The sequence below is a fragment of the Aplysia californica genome, unplaced genomic scaffold, assembly GCF_000002075.1.
Source record: "Aplysia californica isolate F4 #8 unplaced genomic scaffold, AplCal3.0 scaffold00156, whole genome shotgun sequence".
NCBI lineage: Eukaryota > Metazoa > Mollusca > Gastropoda > Aplysiida > Aplysiidae > Aplysia > Aplysia californica.
In genome coordinates this window covers 338623-348957 of record NW_004797426.1, presented here as the reverse complement: position 1 = coordinate 348957, position 10335 = coordinate 338623, and the positions used below count along the sequence as shown (strand labels likewise).

Below are 10335 nucleotides of genomic sequence, written 5' to 3'. Positions count from 1 at the left end.
GAGAAATACAAGCATGTAGGCATAGACAGACAGACAAACAGAAAAAGAACAGAGTGAGAGTGAAAGACCCATGCAATTACGTGTTACATTATCTGAGAGCAACACAGATTCAAAGCTTTGTATCGTGTTAAATTCTGCTGTAAGCTTGTAATATAATCGTGGAGTGCAATGCACTTTATTTAGAGAGGTATTTTTGGAGGTTTTCATTAAATATCACTGTTCAATAATAATGCATAATGTAATTGTAGGCCTAGATCTAGTTGTCAACAGTGGCAGGACATTTTCCCTTCGTTTTAACAACCACTTGTTCAGCAAAATTTGTTTCGATCTCAGGAAATATTCGCCGTTCCGGCCTACTTTTCTAGAATCTCCACTGACTTCCGCTTAGAGCAAACGCTCCCTCCAACAAATGAGAATACAACACGTTTGTAACAGAATTGGAGTTCGAGAACAGTCGCCCGCATCCTATTGAAAATTGCAACTGAAAGTGAAAGCATAGGTATGTACTTTATTGGTTTTCTTTTTATGCGTAAGATTTAAAAAGATATATGATCTTGGAATATGATTGTTTGCTTTGCAGGCTGCTCTTTTTTTAGTTATGCCCCACCCTTAATTTCACGCACAGTGTTCATTCACCACCACGGCCCACGGCCCCACGGCACGGCACGGTCAATGAAGTGAATGCAAACTGCAGGAGTCTATCTTGATCTAATTTCGCTTTGTCATATATCCCTCTAAAGAGCCGGGTCTGGACAACAAAACCAGTTTAGTTTGTGACATAACGGTGATTGATGCAGTGATTGCAATGGATTGCAATACTTGCTTGCATTGATTTTTGTTATTTTTTCTGCTACAATTAACATAAAAAATAAAATAAAAGGCCCCCTCTATTACCATTCTCACCCCACGTGAGAATAGCGCAGGCAAGCCTTTCGGTGCTTTTTCGATAGATCTAGATAAGTCCCACCCTACAATTGTTATTCGCTGGTTTTGGCCCCTAATGGGGCTTACCCCCCTGACCTAACAAAAGTAAGTTTAGTAAGGTGGGGGGTTTCAGGGCATGCCCCCCTGAATTTTACCATAAAATTTATCATAATTTATGTTTTGCAGTTGTTAGGTTTGATATTTTAGCTCGCCTCGCATCAAACATATATATCTAGATCTAGATCTTGATGTAGATGGAGATCTAGATCTAGAATCTAGATCTAGGCTCAAATAAGGGGGGTGGGAACTACTGAAAATTGGAAAAAGCACCAGCATTTTGTCTATTCTCACCAGGTGTGTGTTCACCGTTATAGCCTAGGCCAACCAGTGTAGCGTTCACCCTGAACCACATAATTCTACACTGTGATAACAAAATTGTAGAATTCTGTGCAGTGAACAAACGTTCCAGCGCTCTTGTGTTAACCCTTAAGATTCTGGTCCCTGATAAATGTTTGCCCGATAAGCGCAATCCCGCGCGGCGCTCCACAGCTGGTCCCTGCTCAGTCGTCGTCCCACGCGGGCAACGCATTTCGTTTACGGCGGGGTCTGCATCTGTGTGCTAAAATGTGTGTGCGTCAATCTGCTTGTGCCTGAGTGTCCATCTGAAACTTACTGCATTGTTTTGCAACGCGAGGCGTTGGTAGAGATAACTGAACGTCGGTTGAGACGTTCATCCAATGAAATATGAGCATTTTGACCCAGTTAGACACTTGAGGGACTCGAAAGGATATTCAGGAAATAGGACTTTCATCTTTCAATGCAAACACCTTTCCTCACTTTTCAAACGATCTAATTCTAACACCAAACGTTGTTTCCTGATGTAAATAATCATATTTGGTGGTTTTTGTACCATTGTCCTACCAGAGGGAGACATTTGAGAGCAACTGAATAAAAAAAATATTCCGGAAATTATCCCATTTTTATCCCCTTTCGAACGATAGCTGATTTAAGCTGCTGTTCGCAAGTTCTTTCATAATAGGTGTGAAATCTGGAAAACTATGGAAAAGGTATTCGATTTGGTGTAACTTCCAATCTGAGCGTCTCTGATCTACCGACGAGGGGATAATGGGATTATTCGTGTGATAGTAACACTTATTCATTGATCGTATCAGTTTGCTATAAAAAAGATGAGGTGTTTCCCTGACCTGCTGCGGCACGCTCGCATGACCAGTGCCTGACCCCGGCGCCCCGCGGCACAAGCCCGCAGGCGACGTAAGTGGGTCATCGATCGATAAGAGCCCTCTTCCGGTTAACCCCGCAGGACTAGAGTTAATACTGTTAGCCTAAAAGCGTGCAATTTTGTCTGTGGGCAGTGGAGAGAGAGCGAGAGAGAAAGAGAGAGCGAGGAGTAGCGCCAGAACTTCTGGGCAAAACAAAATGGCGACCCGCGTAGTTCGGCTCGATTCAAAAAGTTAAAAGGCCGTAGCATCTTTGCAGACAAACAAATTAATTTACTTTTGTGTTTTAACACTATTTTTTAACTTTGTTTTGGTCAATTTGATCGTCCACACCGATAGACAGTATTCAGAAAGAGACAGAGAGAGAGAGAGGGGTGGGAGGAGTAGATCTTGTGAGAACTTCCGGACAAAACAAAATGGCGACCTGCGTAGTTCGGCTCGATTGGAAAAGTGAAATAGCCATAGCATCTTTGTAGACGATCAAATTAGCTTACTTTGCTATGACGTCATTTTTTCTTTGCTTTTGTCAATTTGATCATCCACACCGATAGACAGTATTCGGAAATTAGGAAAAACAGGTCTTGTTTCACACTGGGTGAGAATAGCCAACGCTGGCTAATCTCACCCGGGATGAGAGGTCGATCGTATTTTTATTCTCACCCCGGGTGAGGATAGCCGCTTCCAAAAAATAATTTAGTCTTGGCTAGGCCAGCGGCTAAGTCAGGTTCTTTAGACAGACTATAGATCTAGATCTAGTGAGTACTAATCAAGAGTTAGTCCGGTTCACTGCGTGTCCGTTTGGGTGCGCTACCCCCGGTCTCCTGCTTTGTTTTGGAAAAGAACAGCGGAAACGGCATCGAAGTGTATACAGACCCGGTAACCGGGAACAAAGTCACGAAGTATACAGACCCGGTAGGGGAAATGTTTTGTGATTTTGGAAAGTATCAGCACCCAGATCCGGTATAGTGTCTGTGTGTGTGTATGTGTGTGTGTGTGTGTGTGAGAGAGAGAGAGAGAGAGAGAGAGAGAGAGACTAGCAAGTACAGTGGAAACCATATATAACAGGCCCGGTAATAACAGGGATCCGGTATTAACAGAGATTTTCGAAATCCCCGTTTTTTTCCTACTCTTTGTCTCTATTAAAAGTTATCGGCAATAACAGGGCCTCATCGGAGCCCAACCGGTTATTACAGGGACAAAGGCTCTTTAACAATGTGTAAAAAATAAAAAAGAGAGAGAGAGAGAGAGAGAGAGAGAGAGAGAGAGATATGTAGATCTAAGCCTACTTCTTTCATTTATGGCCCCCAACGATGTCAAGCGCAAGAGAAATGCCTTTCAATTGACAAAATATACGAAATAACCCAGGCTGTTGACTAAAAACAAGCTCCACTGGCAGAGATTTGTCATCATTTCGACATTCCACAAGGGTCGATTCACCCCATTATGAAGGATAGAGAGAAGATAGTGGCAGCATACTCCAATGGAAACTTTGCTCTGGATCGAAAGATGATGAGACTACCCGATGCTGTGGACCAAGCTCTTCTGATGTGGTATAAGGAGGCAAGGAGAAATTTGGTGCCAAAACCCCTGTTCGTGGGTACTTGTTGCAAGGGAAACTACCCATGAATAAGTACATCTGGATTAGTCCTGTCCACAAATGCTTACTTTCCTTGCATTTCTGATTTAACAGGGATTGGATATAACAGGACTTTTTCTCTACTCCCACCATCCCTGTTATATCAGGTTTCCACTGTATATCACATGCCTCAGTCGACAAGAGGGAATGAGAGAAAGATAGAGTGGGAAAGTAGGTGGGGGAGAAAGAAAGACAGACAAACATTAACAAAGAGAAAGAGAAGACGAGCGATACATAGAGAGAGGCAGGCAAAAAAGAGGGGAGAGAGACAGAGAAATAGAGTGGGTGACTGCTCGATTAAAATTATGATGTTCTTTTCTTCAAATTGTCTATTGATTCCTCCGACTTCAGAACGGAGGAAAACCGATGGTTCATCGAAAAGACATTCGCAATCTTCATTTAGATCTAAGCCTTGAAACTAGATCTATGATTTATGTCTGTCTGTCGATCTAGACCTTGGCCATAGATCAAGAAGAACCTAGATCTAGATCTACCCTGAGCCAAGAAGGCGCTGAAACTTTCCGAAATCACAAAAGATTTCCCGTACCGGGTCTGTATACTTCGTGACTTTGTTCCCGGCAGGGTTGGGTTGATTTAAATCAGTTGATTTTTAAAATTTAAATCAACTTGATTTTAAAAATAAAAATCAGTGATTTAAATCACTTAAAATTTTTTAAAATTTTTATTCGGTTTTTACACATTTCAACATTCAGACTTCCTTTCCTTGGTTTCATAAAACAGATATAAGGTTCAGTAGACTAATATAATCATGTTTAAAAGTCTGATTTCCCCCCTTTCACTGTAAAATAATACAGTATTCAATTTACTTTTTTTTTCCATAATTGAAATCAGAGCTGGGTTGATTTAAATCAGTTGATTAAAATTTTTTTAAAATCAATTTGATTTTAAAAATAAAAATCAGTGATTTAAATCACTTTTCAAAAAAATGTATTCAGTTTTAATATATTTAAACTTTCAGAATTCCTTTCCCTGGTTTTATTTTAAACGGATATAAGGTTTAGTAGACTAATAATCATGCTTAAAAGTCTGCTTTCCCCCCTGTCACTGTAAAATAATACAGTTCTCAATTTACTTTTTTTTCATAATTGAAAACCAGGGTTGGGTTGATTTAAATCGGGTCGATTTAAATCAGTTGATTTTAAAAAATTTAAATCAACTTGATTTTAAAAATAAAACTCAGTGATTTAAATCACTTAAAAAAATGTTTTCTGTTTTTACATCTTTAAACATTCAGAATTCCTTTCCTTGGTTTTATAAAACAGATATAAGATTTAGTAGACTAAAATTGCTTAAAAGTCTGTTTCCCCCCCCCCTGTCACTGTAAGTAGTAAAATAATACAGTATTCAATTTACTTTTTTTTCATAATTGAAATTAGCATTTTCTTTTTCTTTTTAGACAAACACAAGCGCATGCTCACACACACACTGTAATAAAAATAAAATGCAAGTTTATCTATGCATAATTACCCGATTTAAATTTTAAAAAATCTGATTAAAATTTAAAAAATTGATTTTTTTGATTTTTATCAAAAAAATCAAAAAAATCACCAACCCTGGTTCCCGGTTACTGGGTCTGTATACACTCCCAAACGGCATCCTTTTCTGTGAGCATGTTCAGAAAGCAGCTTATTTCACTTTCGTTTTGGAGGTTCCTGTTCAACACATGTGATTCTACGGTCTCGGTAAGTTTTGCCCCTTCATATTGATTGTTTTCGTTATCGGTGTCGGTGAATTTAATAAGCGCTTGAGAAGTCGATTATTTAGCATATCGAGTTAATCTAGCTCAAATGTATCATAGATTGTATACTAGATCTAGAATCGATTAAAAACTATCGCAGGCTTCTTCTGAATGCCGAGAAATATGCCAGATAGGGTTGCGCACTGATCAGTGCTTCCACTCTTCCGTATTTTTACGGAAATCCGTACTTTCAGCCATTTCCGTACTTGTTCCTCCATCATTATCAACTCCCTCCGTAAAAAGCTGCGACAGCGTAGGACTACCGAAATTCCGTAGCAAAAGATCCATATTCGCCTTCGTTTCGTCTAGTACTAGATAGATATAAGTTAAGTTACGGATATTTACGGTTATTCTCTCGGCTATAAGTTAATGTTATAGAAACCTGCCAGATTGCGCATTTCCTGCAATCGGCCATTATTCCACTATGCCCCATGCATTCATTGCGGGTTGGTCGGCAGTACATGTTTACCTGTGGATTGATCAAAATCTGGTGACCTTTTTGTGCCAATTTCCTCCTTTCTATCATTCACTCATTCCGTATGTCTATCTTCGGATTGTTGCCGCGGCTGGAAAATCTGCGCATTGATCAAGTAAATTGACTTGTGATCTTAGGCAGAAAATTACTGTTAGTAAGGAACTTTTTTTACAAATTTGTCTAGATCTCGAGAAATGATCAATACAAATATTCGATGGCACCCAAACATGATGAGGGCCGTGATGAAAGAAATTTATGCTAAAACTACTGAAATCAAAAATAATTCGAAGTGGTGTTCCGAGGTTGTGACATGTGACATTTGGACGTGAAATTTAAGGAAAATTAGGGAGTACGCCGGGTAACTGTATTGTGAAGGTACATATCTATTCATTATTCCCAGGTTTGTCTTCTATCAATGGTGCGATGACAAATTAATTGGATTATTAGCAATGGAAGGGGAACCTGCTTTTAAACATTGCCTTCAATGGAAATATATTATGTGTAGATCTTGGTGAAGAAATCAAACAAGACAAAATGTTGGTGAAAAAATAAATGTTATGGTTTGTAGGCTATCTCTTCAAACAGGCTCCCAAATGCTATTTTCAACCCTCTAAAAGCACTAAATTTCACTAAATGCGGCCCCCAGACCCCCGGCAGAATTTTCCTTACTTTTCAGCTTCAGCTGGTGGAAGCACTGACTGATGCAGACCAAATTTGTTCTGTCCGTTTAAGTGCGTTATATCGGCTTTTGACATTTGGTATTGGTAGTATGGCTTCTCGTAGCCAGTTAGTTGTTTTACTTATTTATATTTCTTTATGACCTGCGTTGCGCACTGATGCAGACCTTTTTTCCTGTTTGGATGCGTTATATTGCCATTTGATGATAATCAGAATGTATTCATGTCAAAATTAATTAATATTGAAATAGGATATGGTTGTCATTTCATCGCCAAAAAATGTTCAATTTCTTCCTTTCATGTCTTTTTCTTCTTCTTTTTTGTCCTTTTCCTTTAAGAATATTAGTTTGGGTCAATTCTAATTCTTGTTTTCTTCTTTCCCTTTCTTGTGTCCACAGCACCTTCCTTTCTTATCCTTTATTAAAACACATACATGGTAGATGGAAATCTCCCGTAAACCTCTGAATATGGCCCAACCAAATAAAAACTACACACAAGGAATACTGGAGGAAGCAGTGCAGCTAGTCCGGTCAAAGAATATGACGCTATATGGTGCTTCCAAAGCGTTCAAAATTCCCCTCTCCACTTTGGGTGACAAGGTGCGGGGGAGAAGGGCTGTCAACCCACAAGTGAAAAAACTGCTGACGGAGGAGGAGGAAGAGAGATTGGTCCAGTGGATCCAAGTCCATGCTGAGCGGTCAATGAGGCGCACCCACGATGACATTCGGCAGAAAGTAAAGGAAATATTGGATCTGCGAGGAGCATCGGTGAGGCGAGAAGATGGCCGTCCTGGTAGGGATTGGGTGACCAGCTTCAAAAAACGTCACCCAGGACTTGATCTCAGGTCCCCTCAAACTCTTTGCAAAGAGCAGGCCTTCATAGGGGAGCAGGATGTCAGGGACTGGTTTTTTGCCTTGAAAGAATATCTGGACTCTCGAGACCCAGCCTTACTTAAAAGCCCCAACAGGATCTTTAATGCTGATAAGACTGGTTTCGCTTTTGCCCATGTCTCCAAGCGAGTCCTGGCCCCCGTCGGCACGAAGCCCGTGCACAACATTTGCAGTAGCACCAAGACACAAACTACACAAACTACACAAACTACAGTGTTGGTGTGTGCATCAGCAGCTGGGGAATATGTGCATCCACTACTGGTCTTTCCAAGGAAGAGGAAGCCCACGGTTAACCTTCTTGCTGGCTTCAAAGACGCGTACATGCAGCTTTCAAGCAATGGATTTGTGAACATCACTATCTTCCGCACATTCTTGAAAGATATATTCATTCCATTTGTCGCCGACAAGCCAAAGCCAGTCGTTCTCTTTGTGGATGGGCACTCAAGCCACAGCAGTGACATTGGCACTCTGGAGATGTGTGAGGAACATGGCATTATACTATATGGCCTTCTTCCTGATGCCTCTCACATCATTCAACCTTTAGGTCTGTCTGTGTTTGGGTCAATGAAGGCAAGATGGTCGGTGGTTGTGAAGCAGCACCTCGATGAGACTGGGGAGACGCCATCAGCGGCCAGTTTCTCACATCTGCTGAAAAAGGTATGGGAGTATTGTGCCAGGCCAGAAGCCAGCCTGAGAGGTTTCAGACGTTCAGGCATCTTTCCTTTCAACCCAGAGAGCCCTCTGACAAGGAGTTTCTTCTCCAGCCCTGAAGGTACCTCAGCAACTCCTGATATCCCTCAACAGATTCAAACACCACCAAGAGCCTTGCCACCACCGTCAACAACCCCTTCATTGTCATCAGTATCCACTTCAAGACTGCAGACAGACTCTCCGCCACTGCCACGGACCTCTCCACCACCGCCAGCAGCGACTCCGCCACCACCAGCAGCGACTCCGCCACTACCAGCAGCGACTCCGCCACCACCAGCAGCGACTCCGCCACCACCACCAACAGCATCACCGACACCTCCTGCTGCTCATCCATCACTAACACCAGCGACTCCATCTCCAACACCTACTCTCCAACCACCAGCAGCCACCTTTCCAACCCAAGCCACTCCTCTACCACTAGCACAGTCCACATCCCAAGCCTCCTCTGCAGCTACTGCCCTCCCTCAGGTGGCTACAACCAGGCTCGATGCCGTCAGTTCCCTTCTGCGCCTGTCCTCCATGGTAGGCATCACCAGATGTGAAAGCTACCTGGAGATGCTGAAGGAAAGAAAGACGTCAGAGGACAAAGAATTTAAAGAATTTCAGAGGGTACTGGAGGCAGCAGGTGTACTCGAGGCTCAAGGCCAGGGCATCCTAGCCTCATCTGTTCCCTCCAGCGGCGAAAGCTTGGATGACCAGTTTGCCCTACCCCGACTCCCAAAGAACAAGGGGGGCACAGCTTCCAAAAAGACCACCTCATTGACCATGGCCTTCAGTTCAGGTCAGAACAGGAACTTGCAAAGAAAGGAACACAAGGCCAGGGCGGAGAAAGGGATGAAAAAGAGCAGGAAGAAAGATCGAGAGGAAGCAAAAGCAAGGAAAGAGCAAGAGAAGAAAGAGCGTCAGGAAAAATCTAGAGTTGAGAAAAAGAAACAGGAGAAAAAGGAAGCAAAGGAGAGGAAGCAGTTGGGGAGACTGCAAAATAGTAAGAGAAAGAGAGGAAGAGAAAGTAGCAGTGAAGAAGAAGAAGAAGAAGAAGGTATGGTTTTGGAAAGTGATGATGATGTGGAGCTTGCTATTGATGAGAACAGATGCAAGCAGTGCAACAAGGAGGAGGGTGACACAAAATGGATCCAGTGTGACCTGTGTGGTGCCTGGTTTCACTTTACCTGCTCCGGCTTGCCATCCGAGGCCATTGCCAAGATGAGTGAAGACTTTCATTGTGAAAGCTGTGTTGGTGGAGTTAGTTGAAACTGAGACAGTGGATCCTTTTTTTTTTTTTTTTTTCCCCCATATGAACAGCAAGCCAGCTGTATTTGTGTGAGTATGTGTGTATGTCACTGTGCATAATATGACCGACGTGTATGTGTGTGGTTTTAATTTAGCATTATTAAAATTAATTATATTGTTCTATGACATTTTTCCTGTATTATTACAAAATGTATTCGCCAATGTGAAAACTAGTCTTATTTGGTCCATATTTCGTCATTGTTAATCCACCAAACTGTAAACATGGTACTATTGCGCACTCAGCCAGCCGATATGTTGCACCCAAACAGACAGCTTGCGCTTCAACCAGACACACGCACACGTTACCAAACAAATACCACCACAACATATAGGAATTTTAAATTGCTGGGTTTTGTATGGTGGCTACATCGTATAGAGGAAGTCTTTCTAACTCTTCTGGTGAAAAAATCATGAAGATTCACCTGTAACTTCCAGAGATATCCCCAAAATATCGCTTGGGATATATCGCAGTACCGGACTATCTCTAGGAGACAGATCTGGATCTTGACCCAGCAGACTACAATTCAGGGATTTATAAGAAAACGCAAGTAGCCACCAGGTGTAGGTCTATTCAAGTCAAGCATGTTGGTTCGACTGTTGTCTAAGTATGTATATTTTATAAATGATTTATTAAACTAAAAATTAGGCCTAATTCTGGGGAGGACTTACGTAACGAGCGACCACTATGAGACAGAGTAGGTTACAGGGGTGGGGGTAGAGAAGAGGTAGGGTAAG

General features: G+C 41.9%; 2 protein-coding genes across 3 annotated transcripts in view; both read left to right on the top strand.

Annotated features, from left to right (window-relative positions):
* The first annotated feature begins 282 nt into the window (after positions 1–282).
* LOC106011650 lies at positions 283–9604 on the top strand. The gene is made up of 2 exons (XM_013082033.2): positions 283–499; positions 7108–9604. The coding sequence occupies exon 2, from the start codon at positions 7150–7152 to the stop codon at positions 9559–9561; it is 2412 nt and encodes an 803-aa protein (XP_012937487.1). The 5' UTR covers positions 283–499; positions 7108–7149; the 3' UTR covers positions 9562–9604.
* LOC101860093 (calnexin) overlaps positions 9517–10335 on the top strand; it is a 21320-nt gene continuing 20501 nt past the window's right edge. The window contains exon 1 of one of the 2 annotated variants that reach the window (XM_035969567.1): positions 9517–9630. In XM_035969567.1, the coding sequence (XP_035825460.1) occupies positions 9605–9630 (26 nt within the window). In that variant the 5' untranslated portion in view covers positions 9517–9604. The remainder of the gene's footprint in view (positions 9631–10335) is intronic. The other variant, XM_035969565.1, reaches the window with a different exon arrangement.

What these genes read in the sequence shown, in the direction of transcription:
- LOC106011650 (XM_013082033.2), top strand. Translation starts at nt 7,150, where the DNA reads ATGGAAATCTCCCGTAAACCTCTGAATATGGCCCAACCAAATAAAAAC.